A 24,296-nucleotide genomic window follows, 5' to 3' on the forward strand; every position below is an offset into this window, starting at 1 on the left:
GTTTAATCTAATATGTTTTTATGTAAACGTAATTGAGTCTTCCCCAAAGGTTCTTTTCAAAAACTTTGAAAACAGAACATAGCTCAATTCTATTTGTTAACTTATAAATTGATTGCACAACTCTAAGAGTGATAACACTAATTTTTTTTCGAAAATATCCTAGAGTTCACTATAAAAAGTGGTAATTGCTCAGACCTGCGAATATAAACTTCAAAAGTCGTTTTGATTTTAACAACGGATTTATCATAATTTAGCTACGCAAACTTCGAAAATAATATTCATTTTTTAATGTCATGTAAGTGTTGGTATATTTTTACAAATAGGATAAATACGTTTCTACTTGGATCAAATTATTATTTCACAATGAACATTTTTTTGTTATTGTAAAGATAAATATATTAACCAGAACGTATGTTTTGGTTATAGAACGAAACTCACGTCACGTTTGGTTTAAAGAAATCTATTGCCAGTGGTTATGAATATTTTAAGCATGACAAAATGTAACCTAATTTCAAAGATTCAGTAATGTAAAAGTACATATGACGTTTTGTGAAAAATCTGTACTTGACTGAGAAACATGAATATCATTTTATTAAGCATACGTGAATTACTATAGAACATGTAAACGTTTCAAGACAATAAAACCATAGTAGGCCAACATTCTGTTAATACTTCATTTGGAAACTAGTTTGTGAATTATTTGCGTTTCGAGAAAGTTTTTACACAAAAACAAAATGACATAATAGCTATGTATACCTTTTACCTATACTTTTGTGGAAAGAAAAATAGAATAATAGTAAAGATAAACTTACGTTGTTCCTGTTATATGTTTTTCTAACTTTAAATTTCTATTTTTTGAAATTATTTTAGTAAAGTGTGCTCTTCTACAATCCTACTTCCCAATGGCTACAACAACAAATGCAAACAGAAATATATTACTGTTAAGGCCTTGACCTTCTCTTCGTCCGGACTTCAGACAAATGAGATTTTTATTCCTTTCTGCTGTGCATGTTACCTGACAAGCTCGTTTTGAAATTAACATCAATTTTCAAGATTTATTTGATCTAATAAAGCGAACTATCGCACGGAACATGTATTCAATAAAATCTGTGTCGCATGATACTATACTCTACAATATTCAATACAAAGTATGAAAGAAAATTAACTACACAAATTTACAATCCTGCATAATTAGAATAACGTATAAAATAATGCCTTTGAAATGAGGGATCAATTTATTTTTTAACTAAGCCATCTGAGCTTATTATAACAGATGATTTCTTAATATATTTAGGCTAATTTTTATAACTTATGTACTATAATTCTTATAAACCTGTCACAAAAACAATAGTTCAAGCATAAATTCTTTTTATTTAGGTTTTTTTCATTTATTAAACGAAAATGCATATGAAATGAAGAGAGATATGATGTATTTTTAGAAGTTCACTTCCATCCTTGCATATGAGGTAGATAATTACTTTATTTATTTTTTAAACTGAAAACATTTTATTTGGTTTTCCCAGTCAGGTTAGGTAACAATCAAACGTTTACATTGGTCATACTGGGAGTTTTTTGGAGAATACATTTGTTTGACTGTATTTACACCTCCAGTGTGACTACACATATATGGGATGTCAGAACGTCCACTACATTGTTGAATTTTGAAAACGCTCTAATCATGCTTTGTATAAAAGAAATAATTTTGTAATGAACTGTATTTTCAAACAATAAAGTATTGGAAGAACAATTATAACATTTTATGTCCATTAAATGCAAATTAGAGTTTATTTAAAATTTGATCTTTGTAGAGGTTCACATTCACAATCTTATATCGTTTAAATGCGATATGATTTTGTGTAGATACATCAGATTACGCGTAAATTGATCTTTGAATTCAATACAGTGTGCGGCTTCTCGTGAAATCAAATATAACAATCAGCAAAATAATTCATGGTACAATGATATTTAACCGTTTAAATTTGTTGCTGTTTTCAAACACTGTTTCCAAAAAAAATTATGGCAGAAGTGTTCTATGTGTATATGAGAAACAGAAGGTATTCAGATTTTTGCAGTACTTGATGCTTATTTTATTATTTTGAAGTCGTTTATTTCGTATTATGTAATGTCATCTTGTTGAAGTTACAATATTCACCGTATATAGTTTCATGGAAGTGATTTTTATATTTCATAAAAGTATTGAGAGTTTCTGGTAACTAATAACCAAATATGTGTTTGTTTGAAATATGTTTTCTATCATCTACCGATCACGGTTATCTAACCCGGTTTTTAGCGTTATAAGTCCAAAGACATATGCTGTAACATAGGGGGGTAACAAAATGAAATACCAGAGAGCAAATTGTGCCAGCAGAATACTATTAAACCTGTACGAATCCGGCAATACAAAAATATATGTATTAACCATAAAGAGGACAATTCCATACGTTAAATTTGTAGATTTAAACGTGGTGTAAAAAACACTTCGTGCTTTACAATTGCACCAAGAAAATTATCATGATTTAAAAGTTTAGTTTCACTGATTGATTTATAGCAAAACAACATTTGACTCTCTGTTGTGTTCACCGCGAGGTATCTAACCCCTTGTTTTAGCGTTGCAAGTCCGTAGACTTATTTCTTTCCCACTGAGAGACTTAAACAGTTAGCAAAACGCTGTAGAAATTATGAACGAGATATAACCATATGTGGGCGAAATTCAAACATAACGGTGGAAACTAAATAAGGTTTACAACTGATGGCGAGGTGAGGTTAAATGTGCACTATTATGTACACTGACTTCACGTAAGTTATCAAGTACAAAAATATTTCTCGTATTTAACTATATAAATAATAAATGTACCTCACATTTAAGATAGTGAAATACACATATTTCGAAAAAACAACATTACCCTTCAGTCATTTCTCAAACTATCAGCACAATCCTGACAGTATATAAACATAAATTTTGTTGCATTATTCTTGTTATATTGTTTTTAACATACGATTATCACGACTATTTATTGTATAGCATGAATATCATACTTATCATTACAATGCATACACGAAGAATGAAACTGCATACTTCATGTACATTTTTGTTCACAATAAAATAACTAGCAAGCTAAATAGATGTTCCTTTTAATTTATAAAGGTTTATTCTTCGTACTCGAGTAATGAATGGTTTAACATTTAAACTCATAGATCCTTTTGTACAATAATTCAAAACGTGTAATCCGGGACTGGTCCACTGCATTTAGTGTAGCAAAACAAAATCAAAACAACGGTATCATTCACTATTGTATGATTTACCGACAGGCGAATAAAATCGGCCAGTTCTGTTCTTGCTCTTAAAACTATATAAATATGTTTTAGTCGGCATTGGTGTGAAGAAGAACTGAGGTCTATCTGTTTGTAATTAAACACAAAGCTATACAATAGGCTATCTTGCTCTGCCCACCACAAATATCAAAACTCGGCTTGTAGCGTTGTAAGTCAGTATACATTCCATTGTGCACTAATGAGGTTTGCGAAAACTAGTTTGAGTAATTAAATATTTCACAAACATGTTCTGAACAAACAATGATAATCAATGCTAAACGTTAAGTTATTAAACTTTTTATTAGTTTAAATTTCATTTCCCTACATGCTTTCAGTCAGTAATTGAACGATCTCATAAGTAATTAAGAAAATGACTTTTTATAACTTCATTCTCGAATATTTCTTAAGGTCAAAAAGTGTGTAAAAGAAAACAAATAAATTATTAACAATACGATGATTTCTATTATGGAAAATACGTCATGAAAAAGGAATGTATAACAAAATAATAGGATGTTCAAAGCTTATGAAATTATGTAGTTCATCTAAGCCTATAATCAAGCTAAGGATATAACGTTCATTCGGTTATACCACAGAAAAAAGAAGTAAAGCTCCAGTGGGATTCGAATTTATGTTGTTTTCTGTAATATTCGATTTCATATTCAGATTGTCAACGAATGCTTCTAACTTATTTGAATTCCTCATTGATGTAAACAACTAAAATGTAGGAAAGAACCTATGAACATTTAAAGAGATTTCATTCATAGATGAATGTAAGATAAACATGTGGAATCAGTAATATTACAGAAACTGTAATGTTTATTTTCTTTTAATAGTTATCTATGATGATGATTTTGAATACGTTACGAGAAGAAAAACATACTTTCTCTATAGGTATATCAATAAAAATAGGGAGAAGGAAATACATTCTGAAAGAGTTATAATTGAGATGTGTTTACTAAATACGCATAACGCATTTTCTTCTTTCTTCTAAAGTATAATAATAAAAGTAATGTAATGCTTAATTTTGAAATGTAAATAGTACTAGATAAGCAATTACTAATAGTAGTTTAAACTTGCAAATTGTTTTCAGAGAATATTAACTTTATGTTGCCGGTGGTATAAAATCTTGGAATGATAAATTACATGCTTAAGTTTTCCTTAAAACTGAAAAATGATTGAACTATAACGCTCGGAAACAGCAATATTACATCACACAATAAATATGCCAGAATAGGAAGTATTACGCACGATTTGTAAGCTCCGTGTATCATCACATAAATGTACTATTTATTTATATATTTTAGAAGCAACTGAATATTATCTTAAGTTATCTGTGTAATAACAAACAAACAAACAAGAGAGACGCTTCAACGAGTTGATAAAATATACTGTGCACTTTGGGGAAATTTAGCTGATTTGTTCTTCACATTAGCAACTGGTTTGTCTTTTCATTAGGAACTGACATCAACCATCTCGTCGATGCTTAAAGAGAAACGATAGAGCAAGGAATGTGAACTGGCAAAGTTAACTAACCATAAGTTAATTTCCTGTAGTATTACCCAGAGTCTTTGAGTACATCTAGCAAAATATTTTACGGAGAAACACGTTCAATAACTAGTGAATGTTTCCTTATTTCACTCCACAAAAAAAGATTTTTATTTTGCTTAAAACTGTATATCTACAGTAAAAGTAGGGTAAAAATTTCTTGTTATTGCACTGCCAACGTCAAGAAATGTTTTATAAAAATGGATTTTCTAACTTGTCACGTACATTTTCAAATAAGTTTGAGTCATAGCATGGCGCAGTATTACGCGAAGAAGTCAAAAACAGTTAAGTAAATTAATGTTTATAAAACTTGTATTGAACTGACTGCGAATTATTTGAATCGGTCACCTGTCATTTAATGTTTAAAGAATGCATTGAAGCTGGGACATGCGTATAGAAAATAGATAAAGTTACACTGTGTTTGTTCGATAAATTTATTGTGGAAAAAGAGTGTAACTGTTCGTATTCATTAATTATATCTATTTCAACATCATTAATTATTTTTCTTTTGTTGAAGAAATTAGTTTTTTCAATGCATGAATCATATTATAGGTATGAGGTACAACCTCATATTTCTTTCAAACTAGAAAACTTTACCAAGTAAAGCAATATAAAAGGTAGGAAAAAAATGTGAATCTAGGAGAAGAACATTACATTAATCCGTTCCTTTAATTTTTTGTTTTTAAATTTCGCGCAAAGCTACACGAGGGCTATATGCGCAAGCCGTCCCTAATTTAGCAGTGTAAGACTAGAGGGAAGGCAGCTAGTCATCACCACCCACCGTCAACTCTTGGACTACTCTTTTACCAATGAATAGTGGGATTGACCGTCACATTATAACAGCGCCAATGCTGAAAGGGCGAGCATGTTTAGTGTGACGGGGATTCGAACCCACGACTCTCAGATTACGAGACAAGCGCCTTAACCACCTGGCCTCACCATTAAATGAATTTATCTGTTAAGAAGTGTGATTTCAAAAGATATTGCTTTAATTTGTTTTCGTCCATGAACACTAGGTACACTCTCAACGATTGACTTACTCGATATACTTGAATTTAACTATTATTTTAATTAAACAGGCGTAAACAGAATAGGTGAATATTAATTAACTAAATCAGAATATTTTGTAGTATTTCACTGTACGTTTTCTCTACAATGTTTGTTACATATTATCTTCAGTTCAGACACTCGCACGCACTGTTTTATATATCAAAATAACATTTTATTAGATACTTAATACATCCAGAAGAGATATACATATAAGGTTTATATATGAAGCTTGATACTTAATACATCAGAAGAGAGATACATATAGTTTTTTTTTATATCGAGCTTGGAAAATGCCAATCCTTAACCAGTCATGAAAAACAAATAATTCTAAAGTGTTGTATATCCATATAATAACAATGGTATGTCGAATAATTGTTTTATCTGAATAATATTTAGATATATTGCACCGTTTAAACGTATTTGAAAGAAATTACTAATGAACTACTTTGCAAAAAAAATGAAAAAAATGTACAGTCTTATTCATTGTTTTCTTTGCACCTTCGTATGATAGTTCGTGCGACTCAATAATTTACAATAGTTTTATCTCATAGTTGGCCCATGTTCATAAAAGAATTAAAAACAAAAGTAAAGATTAAGAGAGAATCAAACTAGATTTGATAGCTGAACATCTGGTAGTCCAAGAGTTCTTACATGGAGAGCTCATATCTCGAACAGGAACATGCTGTTGTTTAGGTTTGAGGTAAGGCCCTTAACTGGTAACCTAAAATAGTTTAAATGTTTGAAGTATCTGTGGCATTCCGTTACAACCAATTTTTCATTATTATTCACATTCCATTCTCTGCTTACATTTCACAATTATATGAAACCTAATTTGTGTAGTTGCTTTGCTCTTTGAAGCAGCACTGATGAGCTGTGAATTTACTGAAACTACCCAACTACAGCGGAAATAAAGAAGCAAAGAACAGTTAAGCTTTCTACTACGTATTTTTTTTCACTGCAATTGACGTTTTGGTGAAGAAAATAAATTAATAACTTAGTAATATATTATGTTTATTGAAAAAAATATTTCGTGTATTTTATTTGATATACACATCAACCAGAGGTTCTTAAACTTTGTCACAGTGTGCCTTTCTAGGCTAAGAAAAAAATATGCCTGTTCGTAGTTTAGGGTTTGAGAAGTTGCAAGAAAAAAAACACATCATAAAAGCCTGACATGTTGTTATTAAAACACACAACCTGCCAAGATAAACAAAAGTTATTTCCTATATATTTCTGTTTTTTTTTATATTATGAAACCTTTCATTAAACCAAATTCTGGCAAGTAGCTTCATAGTCCGATAATCACTGGTATATATTGTTTTAAGGAACAAAACTGGTACTGCAATGATAGGCTTGTCTGAGTTAGTAAACTATCATAAAGCATAGTTTTAAGCTGGATAATGATTCCCTAAGACTCACAGCACATTAATGCATCATCAAAATTTAAGTGTCTCAGATCTTTTCCGAAGTTTGCTAGAAAGGTTGGTTTTCATTTATCAACTTGGAGATATTCTAAATTTATTTTAAAAGTATTGGAGTATTAGATCTCTATAAAATGAAGTACTTATTTTTTTCTGTGGTAATTAAACGACATCGTGGTTAGCATAACATTATAAAAAGATCCAACCGTTGATTAAATTAAATAGGCCAGCGAACTTAAACTCCATAAAAGTTGTTTTGATTTTAATAACAGATTTTCCATAGTTCAGCTACGCAAATTTCGAAAATATTCTTTTTTGCTCTATCACGTAAAGATGTTTTTACAAATCGGGATATAAAACTCTTACTTAGCTCAATGAACATTTTTTTATTATAATATTTGGGTTCTAGAACGATCAAGAAGACTCTCACTTCGCGATTGGTCTAGAGAAATCTATAGCCGGTAGTTATCAAAATTTTGAGCAAAAGAAAATGTGACAGCTGAACATCTGGTTGTCCAAGAGTTCTTACATGGAGAGCTCATATCTCAAACAGGAAAATTCTGTTGTTTAGGTTTGAGGAAATGCCTTTAACTTGTAACCTAAAATTCATTTGTTCATTGATTCATGTATGTAAAATTACGTATGGCATTTTGTAAAAAACTCTGTACGTGATGCAGAAAAATAGATATTATTTTCAAATTCAATGTACAGGGATTACCATCGAACATGTGAAAAAATTCAAGACAATAAAACCCTCGCAAGCCTGTGTTATCCAGGCTGTTCAACCTTTTGATATACGAAAAATACTTGAAAGAAGTACACAATTTATTTATGTAGAAGCAAGTATAATTAATTATTCACATTTTTCTATTGCCAGGATGTTTAAGAAAGTTTTACGAGGTATAAAAACATTTCTCCTCAGTTTTATTAACAATTATTTCAACATCGATTGGTTATTAGTTTTTCAAAATAAAGCTTAACCTTTTCTTAAACAAGACAGCTTAGCGGGATATTTACAATGTTCGACCATGAAGGAATTTTTTTTGTTTATATTTTCAGCCTTTGACTTCTGACATAGTGGACATTTGATACTGAATCTACACTATAAGTGGTCACACGCAGTTGACCTGTCTTCGATCTGCTGCCATGTTCTACAATGTGCCAACAATCTATTGTAACGTATATCAGTCTTGTTTTACCACTGGTGCAGGATCGCAAAAAAAAAAAAAAATCTAATGAAGATTAATGCAAGCAGTGAAATACAAACTAATGGAGCTCATTACACTAACCAATATGAACCTAAAACTCTTAATAAATAAAGTCTTATGTACTTGTATACTACTAATATTTTGTTTAAACAGAATGTATATAGCTGTCGTCTCTTGAAAAATATTCTTCAGACACATATCAATTTTAATTTTGTACTGACTTAATTCAAACCACATGTCCAGTCACTATTTTTTATGACGTATTGTCACATTAAAGCTTAATCTTCGCAATATTTGTATCAAAGCCGTTCATATGAACGTAAATATGACAAAATTAAAAAAACAAAACATCTGACACCAAAATACGTGTAATGTAACGAATGCTATTTTTCGAATATGCACAATTTAATTTAAATTTAAAATAAATATGTTACACTTATAGTCTTTCGGTAAGTACATGTACAACCAAATCATATGCAATAGTGGTCTTTGTCTTATGATACTTTCAAATCAAATTACAAGACAAAGATCTTTTTCACAAACCAATCTTTTAAGGACAATAATACATCATTGGCACCAAATGAAATGTGACTGTTCTTCAACCGATATATGTTACTAATAAAGTAACTATGTCCTTAATAAGCAGTCAAAAAAGTAAATATACGTATTGCAAACAACTTGTAAGTGACTGTTTGTGCTGGGGACACATTTATTCTTATATAAGCAATTTTGTATCATATATGTATATATTTAAATAATGTGCTGTGGTTGACACTAAAATATGAACACCAAGCGAACGACTTGTTTCTTGTTCGTATTATATATCTGAGTTGATTTACATACAGATATATATCTGTGAACGAGAAACCAAAAATTATATACATACTCAGCACACATGTTGAGAACCAGAACATTAATGTGAAAGAGGTTGGTGTAATCTCGAAACATATTAAGAATGTGATTAAGTTTGATGTTCACACTGTCTTTTAATAGTCTGTTACTAAATAGAGTTTTAACTTTAGTTTATTTGGTGTGGCCATGGATGAATTGAAAAAGTAAAACTCCTTACAAATACATCAAATAGCGAGATGAATGAAGAGTCAGGGTGGGAATTACATTTTACATTTGTATCGTTCTTAGTAGCCATATCAACCACTGCAGTAGTAATTAAACATTCAAGTCTTGGAGAAATTAAAATCAGTGCACTTTAATAATTCCTGCTGTTTCTGTTCAGGTATCTATCTATTGTGTTCGTTTAGTGTACTATAATATCTGAAATGTAAGTAATAGTTTCTTGTTTACATGATACGAGTAGAATAAATATACTTATGTCAGTAAAGTTTACTAAAAACTGACTTGACCCATGTGCCCCCATTCGAGTTTGTTACGTGACTAGCAAGCGAGAATCAAGGCACTTCGCAAGGTCAGCCAAGTCTCTATTGGTTATTTTTGAAATTGTATCTCTTACGCACCAAGTCTTAAACTTCAGTCTGTTGAAAATCTCTAGGGGGTACAGCAAGTAAAGCTTCAGCCACTTCTTTTCTGTATCCTGTTTGTAAATCAATGTAATCTCCACTGGATTGAGAACACTGAGAGTCCTGAGTTTTTTCAAAATCCGTGAGGAGAGGAGTACACTTTTCCAAATTTTGTGCCACATTCTCATCTTGATGTTCCTAAAATATGAAAACAGAAGGAATAAGTTTGTGTCGGAAAGTAAAAATCAATTACTAAATAGCTGTATAACTAGGCGACGCAGAGCTTATTTTTTAAATTATGGTCAAACTAAATGAAAATTGTCTGGAACATGTTAGAGGCCAGTTAAAGGTATATTCTACTTACATTAAAATTTATGTATGATGCAGACTTATGAATATTATTTGTAATTTAAAGCTACAGAGGATTAATCGCACTTCATAAGAACAGTTTTCATATGTATTGCAGTGTGTTGTCTTTGCAAGTGCAAGCAATTACGCCACGGGCAACATGTTTACAATCTATGTATTTCGTTTGTGGCATATTCTTCATTACTTATGTTTGGAAGATAACGTTACAACCATTTCTTAAGAAGAATACTTATATGATGAGTTAATTAAACATTTAGAGCCAATGTACACAACGTTTTGAACAAGGAAGTCTTTAATATTTACTGTGGGAAAGGAAGCCTGCACATTACAAAATTTATGAAAATAACTGTTTCCGAACCCATGTCTCCAAGACAATGTGAAGCAATGCTCCTTTCTGCAAAGTGAATGACTCACTAATCCAAGGATTATTGCGATAGATGGACATATCTCCTGGTACTGTTAACAAAATAATTAACAAAGGATCACAATCTCTCCATCTTATCTTGAAATCAACGACTGTTTAAAGGGAAATATCATAAAAATACTTAGGGCCATAGCAGTGCTCTTTGACTATACATCAATGAAGTTCCCCATTTGCAGCTCCTATGGGCTATTCTGCTTTGGGACAGCTTATAGTTAGTTTTGTAAGTCCACGCACTATGAGGGATTTATGAAAAATGTGTATAAAACTTGTTCTCAGAGTAAGCTAAAGAATCTTTTACAATGAAAACCTTGAGTTGGCAGTTAGGATGAGAACGATTAATTTTGATAAAAGGAGTCCTTGATTTTGAAGGAAACTGTGTCTATAAATGGAACAATGGATTTCAATATCGTTCATAATAAGCGCACTTACTATTAAGTATTAAATTTCAAACTAAGATATTCACCATTCTTGATTTGTTAATAAACGAGCATTTCATGTCTTCTTTTTTTCAGTAACAGTCATTCCTGATCGGATCAGATAAAAGAGCAAAAATAACTGCATATACCGTGTTAAGCTTAGGGTGTAAGAAAGAAATATACAGTGATATGAATTTTATAAAACTTTGCGGAATTTAGAAACACGAGCACTAAACATATTCTAATATAACCAAAGAACTTGTAGGTTGGAATATATTTTACTCTTCACTTAAGCTTTAACAGTAAAATAGAGAAAATAGAAAATAAATTAATAGTACTCAGATTTTTAACAATGTAGATCTATTTTTGATGTTTTATATACTTTTTTGTTTTGTTAGGGAAAAAAATGGTAAACCTCAGCATTATCACCTACTGTACACTGTTTTGATTCTAGGCATATTTGAAACCTATAATGAAGACCTTTCTGCATACTGAATAAATTATCATCTCCTGCAAATAGATTCTATGAAAATTAGTAGGTTACCAAAAGAAAGTGGGCGGACTTATAAACAAAACAGGGAGGTATATGGTTTATACATACTAAATTGAGTAAAATCACGTGCACGTCAATCAATGCTATGATTCTTGAAATAATTAAAATACAGTTGAAAGCAATTAGCTAAACGTCATCATATTGACAGACACAGGCACCCAGACTTTCAATAAAGTACTGTTGCTTCCTCATCTAATAAGTTTTTTTTAAAGTATGATTCATCATTTTCTGAACAGAACACATAAAAAATGTCAAAAGTTAAGTACACTACATCATAGAATTCACACTCCAAATAGTCGTTTAATTCATGTTCAATGTATTTCAAAAATTCTATCATCTTTACAAAGTTGTCGCTACTTGATGGATACCTGTCATCGCCGTCTATAATTTAGAGATGATAGTTAAGAGAGAAGAAAACCAGTTAGCTTTTAGACTACATTTTTACCAACCGAAAAGTGAGATTGATCATAACATTACAATGCCGGTGACATGATTCAAGCTTGCGAAACGTAGCTTAAAAGTTGAGTGCTCTAGCCATCAAGACATGTTTATGGAAACGAAAAGGTATATGTGTATATATCTATAAATATACACACATACACACACACAACTATATATACATACATAGAGAGAGAAAGAATATTAATACTAAACAGTCAGGTAAGATAAAATAAAATCGAAAGGAAGGACTAGGTTAAAAACAGAAAATCAAAACCTCAGACTAATTATAATTTGTTATGAACAAAAATGAAAAAGCGCTGTACTAATCCAAAGAATCCCCAGGGTACAGTCTATAATGTGGGATATAAAATGTACCTTAGGTTTTGGAGGTGACTGCGGAAGTAGGACCCACATTGTGGTGGGAATACACCGTCTATCAGTCTTAGCCTCCGTTCTCCAGTCTGACATCAAGAATAATTAAATAATGAAATAACCAAATATAAATTAGGAAAGCGAGATCTAGGTGCTCAACCCCACAACGCCCATCATTTATATCACCTACCATTCACTGCCTGCAGATAGTTGTGGGAAAGTGACTAGTCGTCTCTAAAGTCAAGAAAAGAATAATAAAATAAAAAGTAAACAATGAAGAAATAATAATAAGGTATCACAATTTTGAGGTAAGTAAGTTAAATAAATTTATCTCCTGAAGTTGGCATTCCAGCCCCTATTATAATGGTAATACACTAATTAGTAGCCCAGTAGTCAAATTATACTAGTAGTAAGGGTTCCAACCAGTTATATAAACTAACTAGTATAACTCCCAACCAGCATCAGTTACGTTCACTGCAACTACCAATTTTCGGACTATAAAGAAGACTATATATGCGATAAGGTGTTAATCCGCATAAAATGGTTTAAATAACCTTATTAACAACTAAAAACATTTATCAGAAACTTTCAGTAAAATGTCCTTAATTTTTACTTCATATTTATTTAAGATATTATTATATTTATCATAGGATATTTTAATAATTTTATTTTGAGGTTTTTAATTAAATCCACTAAAATTAAGTTTACTATCAATATTTTAACATTAATAATAAACTGCTGTAATTTATTATAAATTTGACAAAATCTGAATGATTGTGAAGTTAGAATGCTTATAACAGAAGAGTATGGTACATTACTATTAAAAGAATAAACCATGTAATGGATCGGCAAAATATTTTATTTTGTCAATAATATTTAGATTGATATTATTATCAATTATATTAATTTCTAAACCTAAATAATGTACCTTTATATTATATATTGAAGAAATAAAGCACTCACATCTCGCTCTCCTAATTTATATTTATATTTCTTTGATTATTTTACTATTTAATTATTCTTCATGTAAGACTGGTGAACTATAGTTAAGACTGATTGATGGTGTATCCCCACCACAATGTGGGCCCTACTTTCGTAGTAACCTAAAAAAATCTAAGGTATATTTTATATCCCATATTATAGTTTGTACACTGGGGATTCTTTCGATTAGTGTAGCGTTTTTATTTTTGTTTGGACTTGTTTTTGTTTATAACAAATTATATCTGTACATACCTATACACATTACTAATGTTATGTGAGCTACTATCATATTTTTATGAGTGTCTGTATTGTGCAAATACTAATACTTTTACCTACTTATTATACATTTTCAGTAATTCTTACAGTTTTATAACTGCTAGTATCATGTTGATAAACGTCACATTCAGTTTTGTATAATACTTTTTGAAATTTGTTTCGGTAGTACATAACATGGTAGTAAGTCTGATTCTAATTTTATTTTTACGCTCTTGTTTTTCCCGAATCTGCAACTAAACTATTTCAACAAAGAAACAAATGAAAATAAATTCTTCTTCCAAATAGATAACTGTAAGACATACAGAAGAAAAACTATACCGAATAAAATAATATGCTCAGCATTTTGTTTGGGCCACATGGCACTCACTGATTAGAATTTTCTAGTAATATAGTATTATACAATAATAATGACGATAAGCTACATAGAGAGAAGAGATGACGAAGAAGTTCTGAGACGTGCAAAGACGAAATTATAACTGGGTATAAAGAACAGAAGTTGAGCAAGTAATTAGATCTCACGAAGACTGGCAGAGATTCTGATTGGTGAAGTCGAAAGGATAAAGATGAGGAGAAGAAGAAAGACACTCACTCAGTTTTCACAGTACAAATATATTGGAGATGAGGAGCTTAAGTGAAGGCAGAGAAAAATAAACTTGAATGTAAAGCCGAAGTCGTCGACAAGTGGTAGTGGGTAGGACACCATGACAGATTTACTGTATTTTTCTATAATTGGGGTAGAACACCGGGACAGAGTGAATGTAATTTTCTATAATTAGGTAAGACAACATGACAGATTGAAATAACTTTTCTATAATTGGATAGGACAACAAGACTTATTGAATGCACTGTTTTATAATTGGGTATTACACCATGACTGATTTAATGTACTTTTCTATAAATAAATAGAACACTATGACTGATTGAATGCACTTTTCTTTAACTAGATAGGACAACATGACTGACTGAATGCACGTTTTTATAATTGGATAGGACGAAATGACTGATTAAATGTACTTTTCTATATTTGGTTAGGACAACACGAGTGATTGCTTGATAGTTTTTATACTCCTATTTTTCCGTTTTGCACATACCGAAACAAAATTTATATGAAATATTGTTCCAAGACCGCTTACTGCTTACCTTTGTAAATATAACACACGCTCACACATTATTAATTACAGTTTTGAACAAGAAGATTTCAACTATGATCTATTTCATTTTTCTTTGAATATAATATATATAACTTGATTTATATATATATAACTTGATTTATATATATATATATATAACTTGATTTCTTTTTATTACTGTGACACATACACTAGGAATACTTCACCAAATGGTTTGATATGCGATTATTTTACTATAATTTATTGAATTCATAATAGTTTGATGAGAGAGTCTGTCGATATTGTAGAGATATGTACACGGAAAAACGAACGTCACGTCTAAGTCAAATGACATAAAATACAAATGCCTGATTAATTGTTGTATTAAAATGTATCTGGCATTTAGAGATCAACTGTTTATGCTTATGTTCCAATTGTTATTAGTCATCTGTATGAAATTTTATCTAGAAATGTTTGTTTGTAGTGAAGCAAAAAGTTACTCAATGAGCTGTCTGAGCTTTGCCCATTACAAGATATTAAAAATCGGGATTTCAGCGACATAAACCTTCAGATTTAACGCTGTACTACTGGGATCTCGTTCGGCGATATAACAAAACTTTAGCCTTAAGAACCTCAAAAATGCCTTCAAGTTACAGACACAAAATAAAAATTAGTGAATACATTTTCGTAATTATAATATTATTTAAAAGTAGCACAGCAGCTGAGGATTGTGGAAACAGAGATTATACGTACAGTAAGTCTACTGAGTTGTATCGCTTAACCTTTCAGGCGTTCCTTACATCTGTATTCAACATTGACACATATGTGCAATAAACGCTTCTCCGTGGCGTATATTCACTCTTACATTATACTGATATAAAATAACTAATTTTAATCAAAGGGATTTTTTTCATTTACTCATATAATACCACATGAAATAAGAAACTGTTTTTATATATATATATACAGGATGTTCGGAAAGCCACTGTGCAGTTTTGAAAGTAGCGATAACAGCATTCATTCAGTCTATTTCAAGCCAGCAACTGATAGTGGTGTTTAGAAACAAAATAAGAAGGATCCAGGCCTGTATTGATGCCAACGGGGGTCACTTTCAACATTGTTTATAATTGTCATTCATATTTACCTCCTCTATTCTATATTAAAACATGTCTGTTAATAAATATACAAGTGCACAGTGTCTTTCCGAACACCCTGTATAAAAGAAGGAAATCATTAGTACACAAAATACAATATCTAGCCACAGTTGAAGTTAAGGAACGATATAAACATAAAGAAAGGTTGAACTCAACTTGAACTGTCAACAAGAAAATCGCTGTTGAGTTGACAGTGAATGATAAGAGTATGAGCGACCAACTAAAACCATAATGGTGAGTTACACCTGATATATTGGAACATAGAACAGAATGTTGAAAAAGAAAATATAAATAAAGCACTTTCCTAAGGTTGTCAACTCAGAAGTAAGAATGAATATAGAACTCAGACGTTATCGAACATGAAGAAACATTACACGTAAACCTTGAGTAAATAAAAGAGAAAAAAACTTTACAGTGGAACGCTGGTAGCCATATACCAAGAATTAACTTCAAAACAACGATAAGAAGCATCATAAAAACGAGAAAAGATATATACTTCAGAAATTTAGGATGAATGGATAAAGCTGTTGGACAAAAAGACAGCCTGAAGAGCATTAGAAAGAAGTAATTTTCGTTTGGGTTGAGAAAATATTTTACATAGAAGAGTGAACCTGACGATGACCGAAGAAGGTCGAAACGTTGTTCGCTTTTCTATATAAAATATTTTCTCAACCCAAACGAGACGTTTTTGCATATAAATTTCTCAACAAGTGGGTTTCTCGACATCACTGATTAAACTTAAATCTGTTCTGTTGATAATGATAAAAAGCTGAGAGACTATTATAACCATAAAGATAAGAAACTTTTAAACTATTTTCTACAACCTATGTCACAAGTAAGCAATAATACGTATAATTCTTTGACAATAACCGCTAGACAATAGGTTACATTACAAGAGTTAGTTTTTCTTGGTTTGTTTTGGAGCAAATCCACATTTGACTATCTGCGGTGTCCATTGCGGAGAAATGAACCTCGGATTTTAGCGAGAAAATAGTTTACAAGAGAGAAAGTATTTTCAAAAGTTTAAGAGTTGTGTGCAGCATCAGTATTCTAAACAAAATGGATTAATTAAAGAACTCGTAAACATTCAGAGAGATATCATAAAGTTAGGCTAATGGTGTAATAAGACGTTGGTAAGCTATGAGAGTATAAGATTTGACTTAGTAGTTCACATGGCTAGATAATCACAGAGGAAGCCAAACAACAGAATATACGAGTATGTATGTATTTGATTAACATTACTCAAAGTTCCCTATTTTATATGGCTAAATTACAAATCGGTTACTAATATATGTACAGTTTGGGAAGTTGAATTTCAGAAAAAAATAACAGCAATAACAAAGATTCCCATCAATAATACAGTAATCGAGCCTGACATTCACTTAAACGGTTTGGAAACTTTCTAGGCTTTTGTATATATTGAGGTAAAAAAAAAAGAACAAAGTTAGAGTACCATTGTAACACTTAACGAAAACATACTGTGTAAATACAAATTATCAAACTATTATTTTTCATAAAGATAGATAAAATTAAGGAATGATCTACAACGTTGAAAATATTATTGCGCTTTAGTAATAGAGGTATCTGCTTACGTAGAACATACAAAGCAGTAGATACATAATACACCAGATTTAGGCCTCACACGTGAAAAAAAATGTGGATGCTCACATCCACAAACTTGCTATTTACAACTACTATAACTATTATGCGGCATATAAAAAATACACCTTAATTCTGAACTACACCCTCGATTTCCTTGAGTTAACGAGAGAGATATCATTGGAAAATAAATGACTTTGCTTCAACAGAAAAACCTGTTCTCCATATCTAGGTAAAGAACGACAGCGGAAGAACTGAATATCTGTGTCTCAGAACAGCTGGTATCGGTATTAACGCCTTTATTGATAACCTATTAACCTGAAAATGACCTAGGAATTCGAAATGTTGTTCTCTGCTTATCAATAAAAGTGTTAATACCCATATCAGCCATTCTGAGATACATTTTTATTTCAAGTGGGTCTCTCATCATCAAGAAGAACTGGATATTAATAAAATAATGCGATCTGGTAGTCCGTTTCAAACAATAAATGGTATCACGTGTACGCTACAATAAGCGCTATGATGTGTACAGTCAGACTGGCTGTCACAAGTAACTAGTTCTGATATACTTCAACTGACGGATAAATGAGTTTGTATGGTATATAAACAAGATTCCAAACAAGTTAAAACTAACAGACACAACGTTACTAATATCACTATGTAACGTGTAGATTAATCTGACAATAAACTATAATGGTTATTTTGACAAAGGTTTAGTTTCTCAAACAACAAAGAAAAATTGAGCCAAAAGATAAACAGCAATAATAAAGAAAACAGTAACTGAGATGACGGTAGTTGGACAGAAACACCACTGAATTTGGCAATAAAAGTAACTCTTGCTGTTACGTGAAATGACAAAGATTGTAAAAATGTAAAAGCGAATAATATTGTCATGTAAGGAAACGAATATCATTGTTTAATTTAAAATATTATTATAGAATATGCAAAAAATAAAAATAAACTGTCATTTATAATAGTAGCTTCAGCAACTAGGGTGCGTTTTTTGACAATATTAAAGATATTAGTACAAATAACAATATCTTAAACAACTAAGTTGTGTAAATACGATACGTAGACAAAAATAACAATACCTAAGATAAAAAGATATGTAAACAGAAATATCAGAAAATATCAAAAAATATTGTATATTTTAAAAAATGCCGCATTTTTTTATTCTATTACCATAAAGTGTTGAAGAATTATATACTTATTATTTTTATATGATGATTCAAGAATCTGGATAAATTGTATAAAGTATATAAAAATTTCATCTGACAAAAGCGATTTTTTATGCTATGTCATTATTTACTTCATAAACCAGCGTTTGTTTGTTTACTTATAAGAACAATGCAGATGAGCAGTTCTAAGACGCAAAAATCAAATACAAAAAGTTAGGAAATACCAACTACTTTCTTTTCGCTGAGGTTTTAAAATAACAATCACGGGTATTGATAAAATTATTACGTCATAATCAGCTCTTCTTCTTGGAACTTTATTGATGAATGTTCGTTACATATAATTATACGTTATATGTGTTATAATTATATGTGTGTCAGTTTATTTATTTCATTTTTCTGAAAAAGCAAATCATATATCATAAAACATCGAAAATTTTTAAGATGGTTTACAGTGATCAATCAGAGCGAAAAATGAAAGCTCTTCAAAATAGAAAGTGTCGACAACTTGTGTTCTAGCTTGTTACTGAAATAATATTTGATCTAAAACGTTAACTGTAAAAGTATCAAATTCTCAAACTATGATCAAGAATAACAAGAGTAGAAATGTAAAAAAAATATAAACTAGGTAATATTGTAGCTTATTTTATCCTGTTTGAAAAAATAAAATAATCGTATTATTGATTCAAAAGGGAAGTAAACAGTAATTATTATTACTAGTAGTGAAACGATTGATTATTAAAGATGTGTAGCTTATTTTTGCAAACATAAAATGAGGTCAGGAATGTTATATCACCAAATATGTAGCAAGTTGTTTTAATTTTTATATCTATTTACTGAACAAAGGAAGTAAAAGCCAGATTTTGTGTTTAACTCTGAAGTAGTAATAACGTTTTCGATCAATCGCAGTCATACTAATTGCCGTGTTCTATTATAGCAAGGTTAGTAATTATTCCTTAGTAAGATATTTTTCTTCTCCGACGTATGATATTCAAGAGGAAAAGTGAAGTATAACGATTTATTTAAATATTAAGTTATATGTATTGAAATAACAAAACACAATTTCCAAAATGCGTAAAAAAATAACTATTGAATAACTTGCTACTGTCAAGGCATATAAATGATAGCTGGTTCCTCTATCAATGCAAAAAATGCTGAAAGTATACTTCTAATACATCAAAATATTTTCCACGAACGCAAGATCTTTAACAAAACATTTTACAAAGACGCGTATGTCGAATTTCTAGTTTTTCCGGTCGATCTCGCCATAGGAACAACTTGACAGTCTAGTGAAAGATGTGACCGTTCAGGAAATATTATTTCGATAGCAAATGTGGAAACTGTTTTATTGCGTGTTTTATAACAGATTTTGAAAGTAAGCGTAGATAAAGGATATTTTAAAAATTTCACAGTAATCTGAATCCGAAAACATTTTTGAACCATTGAAAATTTTCAGCAATACAAGAGTTTTATTGCAGCCTCAAATAAATATTTTTATATATGTCATTTAATATCTACAATAACTGCATTTATGATGCGATATACAATGATAAATGGAGATAAAAATAATTTGTAATCAGGCACGGATAAATTTTCTGAAGACATTTTAAAGAGACGTGTAAAGAACTGCGTAGAGAAAGAAACAAACGTTTAAAAACTAAATGTAGATAAAATTTATAAAAGAAAATGTGAAATAACAAAACTCAACGGAATAAAGTATTTTAGAGTGTTAAAAGAGTGAGAAAAATCGTCCTTCTTAATAGCAAGATTTAACTTCTATATTCAAGGTACCTTGAGATTCTTTGGATGTTAAAATATTTCCTAAAGCAACATACTTCCATCACTGTTAGGACTCACCTTCTACGAGTGAATACCTGAACATAATATTTTGATAATGGAATGTCGACGTTCACAACGTACGTCTTTTGAAAAGTCGTAAACGAGTTTTCTTTTAAAATATTAAAGACAGTCATGCATAATTAACTTATTTATATTTTTAAATGTTCAAATATGAATGTTATTATAGTTTTGAGAACATATTCGAACGTTTATGATTATGTTTTACACTACCTTCTTTTAATCTGAAGTAACAATGTGCATTACAGTTCCTACTATTAAATCGACTTTTGTCTGATTGTCTTGTAAGTAAGAATTAATTTACCAACTTAACTTATTCATTGGTCGTATAATATGTACGTGTTTCCCAGATAGATCAATTTAATATTTCTACTATTTTGGATAATTAAATCTTGCTTACGCTTTTTATCTTTTATTTTCTTTTTATTTTCTGACCTTATTACTTGCTTTAATAAGAATTAGTTATGTGTTTTACTTACCACTGGTTTCCCATGCTTTGCGGAAGAGGCGTGTGTTATATATAGCCCTGGAGAAGTTTCTGGATATAAATGTATTTCTGTGAAACTAGATGACGCTGCTTCACTAGCGACGCTCTCGACGTACTTCATTTCTGCTGAATGAAATAATTAAACACGTAGTTCAGCTTAATGTTAGTATATAAATAGTTAAGCAATTAAATGTTTAAGTAAAATTTATTCACGTTGTTTAAATTCTACTGAAGCTTGATAATTTTAATTTTGTTTAGTATTAAAAATTATGATAACGTATAAAAAGTAACTTTGGAATCTTTTATAAGTACTTTCGTAATACATTGTTAAAATCATGTGCAGTTTAATACGACAAACTCTCCTTTAATTAAAAAAAAAGAACTAGCTTGCTCGTTATAAGTACGATTCCTAACTCAGAAGTGAGATTTTTTTAACACGTGTTTTATTAAAATCTTTTCTAGTGGGTTTTCAAACCCCAAATAATAATGTATAACAAACACATTGAAAAAATAAGTTACTGAGACGAAAGCATGATAACGCCTTTCTTAGTATTCATACAATTTATCTATAAACTAAACATTAAAAGACGCTATGTTCAGTGTGCCTTGTTCTAGGATTTTAGTATAAATTGTTTGTTATATCAAATATAAAAAGAACAAAACCATGTAATTCTAATTGGAAACTATCTACTATATATATATGTTCTAATCTCCCTTTGTGTGTTATATTGAGAATTATTGAACGTGGCTTTAAATTTATTAATGAAATAATTTTTATAAAATTATCTTTTATTTTGCATAAGAATAGCAAAATATTTGCTTTAAGTTAATAATAATAAAGAGTTACATTTTTTAAGTATTTTAAAATTCGTTTCATTATACATATAGATAAAGAGTTTGAGTAAGCTGTATTAAAATGACATTGAACCTCACCAAGTTGTTACAGTCTACATTGAAATATTGGCCACGATCGTTTATCTACAAAATATCCCTTCAGCTTTGTTTTGAGTATAAATGGTTCTGTTGTAAGATTGTCTTACCTAAAACATACTACTTCACTGTCAAAGCTTCCATAATCCATGGCCCGGCATGCCCAAATGTGTTAAGGCGTTCGACTCATAATCCGAGGGTCGCGGCTTCGAATCTCGGTCGCACCAAACATGCTCGCCCTTTCAGACGTGGGGACGTTATAATGTGACGATCAATCCCACTATTCGTTGGTAAAAGAGTAGCCAAAGAGTTGGCGGTGGGTGGTGATGACTAGCTGCCTTCCCTCTGTCTTACACTGCTAAATTAGAGACGGCTAGTACAGATAGCTCTCGAGTAGCTTTGTGCGAAATTCAAAACAAACCATAATCCATCTTGTGTATGAGGAGATAGTTTTCTATCACCCATTTTTATTGTCCCATCCCACAGAAATTTCCCTGCGTGGCGAGGTGGTTAACACTCCTACGAAAAGTGGGGCCTAATAGGCCCCAGAGCAACTTGAAAGGTTATTAATATTAGACTAATAATTTTGTATTTAAATGAAATTTCCATTTAAATCTATTAATGAATGGATTAACGAGATTCCCAGTGTCCCTATCTACTATCTAGCGAAACCACAGCCAGGGGAACGGGCTTTGAGAAATCAGGACTAGAAACGTCTTTTCGTAGGAGTGTTAAGGCGTTCGACTCGTAACCTGAGGGTTATGAGTTCAAATCCCCGTCACACCTAACATGCTCGTCTTTTTTCAGCCGTGGGAGCGTTATAATGATTATAATGTGAAGGTCAATCTCACTACTCGTTCGTAAAAGAGTTGGCGGTGAATGGTGATGAATGGAAGCTGTCTTCCGTCTAGTCTTACAATGCTAAATTAGGGATGGCTATCGCAGATAGCCCTCGTGTAGTTTTGCGCGAAATTCTAAAACAAACAAACTCACACAAATCTGCAAGCGACTTTACTGGTATGTCATGGGTGACATTACACAAGAGACACAAGCCATCAGAAACAAGCCTTTAAACTGTTGTACACTTGAAACAATTGGAGGACGATACAGTAATGCGGAAATTACTGTATCAATATGATTAACAAATCAGAATTAAGTTATGACGCGTATTATAATTCAATCAGATTCAGACTAGAGTTAGAAAAAAATTCCATCTAATGTCTAACAGGAGTTGAATAGATATAGGTAATAATTTCTTGCCTTATGGCGAATAAGTACAGGTTTGTTTCCCAATGTCGCTACGTTCAGTATACTTTGTTCTATAATTTTTTCTTACATTTTTCTCCTTTCAAGTAAAAAAAGCACTATGTGATTTTAATTAGATAATTTCTAACAGAAACTATATTTTGTACACTTGGCTCAGAGCAGTTCTTCTTTACCTAATGTTTAACAGGCACAAGCTAGAATTAGTGAAAAGTATTATTTTCTAATATCTAACAGGTATAGTCCAAAATTAAAAAAAAGAAATTTTTTCCTTCAATGTATAACAGATAAAAGTTAGAATTAAGCAGTAATTTTCCTGATGTTTAACAAGCACACGCTATAATTACGGAAATATTGTTTTCTTCAATATATGACAGGTAGGAGTTTGAATTACGTAAATATTTTTTAATAATTCCAAAAAAGTTCAGACTAAACTTATGTAACATTTTTTTTCTGATGAATGAGATGTTTAGTACAGAATTAGGATTTTTTTTCTAATGCCTAAGAGGTACACGCTAGAATTAGAGAAATATTATTTTTGTCTAATATCTAATAGGTATACGTTAAACTTAGGTAATAAATATTTTCCATAATGTCTACGAGGTAATTAGGTAACATAGTTTCTCCTAATGTCTAGTAGATAGTGGTTAGAATTAGTGAATTATCTTTTTCTAATGCCTAACAGATACTGGTTACAATTAGGTAATATTTATTTTTCCTAACGTTTAAGAAGTACAGACTAGAATCAGGAAACACATATATTTCCAACATGTTTAACAGATACGGGATAGAATTAAGTAATAAATGTTATTCGTAATACAGGCACATACTAGAACAATTAACAATGTTTTTTTCTAATATCGAACAAGTATGTGCAAG

The 24,296-nt window shown here is 30.8% G+C and overlaps 2 protein-coding genes across 6 annotated transcripts in view; one reads left to right on the forward strand and one right to left on the reverse strand.

Moving 5' to 3' along the window:
- Positions 1-8,699, forward strand: part of LOC143255349 (protein spaetzle 5-like) — a 201,022-nt gene extending 192,323 nt beyond the window's left edge. For 4 of the 5 annotated variants that reach the window (XM_076510864.1, XM_076510861.1, XM_076510860.1 and 1 more), the window contains one exon: positions 871-1,753. In XM_076510864.1, the coding sequence (XP_076366979.1) occupies positions 871-1,033 (163 nt within the window). In that variant the 3' untranslated portion in view covers positions 1,034-1,753. Of the gene's footprint in view, positions 1-870; positions 1,754-8,387 lie in introns of those variants that run through there. The other variant, XM_076510862.1, reaches the window with a different exon arrangement.
- A 114-nt stretch (positions 8,700-8,813) lies between these two features.
- LOC143255344 (contactin-3-like) overlaps positions 8,814-24,296 on the reverse strand; it is a 228,193-nt gene continuing 212,710 nt past the window's right edge. Inside the window, exons 12-13 of the mRNA XM_076510839.1 lie at positions 21,217-21,350; positions 8,814-10,209 (exon numbers count right to left, since the gene is read on the reverse strand). Of these exons, the coding sequence (XP_076366954.1) occupies positions 10,015-10,209; positions 21,217-21,350 (329 nt within the window). The 3' untranslated portion in view covers positions 8,814-10,014. The remainder of the gene's footprint in view (positions 10,210-21,216; positions 21,351-24,296) is intronic.

This window comes from Tachypleus tridentatus, chromosome 7 (assembly GCF_004210375.1).
Source record: "Tachypleus tridentatus isolate NWPU-2018 chromosome 7, ASM421037v1, whole genome shotgun sequence".
NCBI classification, from domain to species: Eukaryota; Metazoa; Arthropoda; class Merostomata; order Xiphosura; family Limulidae; genus Tachypleus; species Tachypleus tridentatus.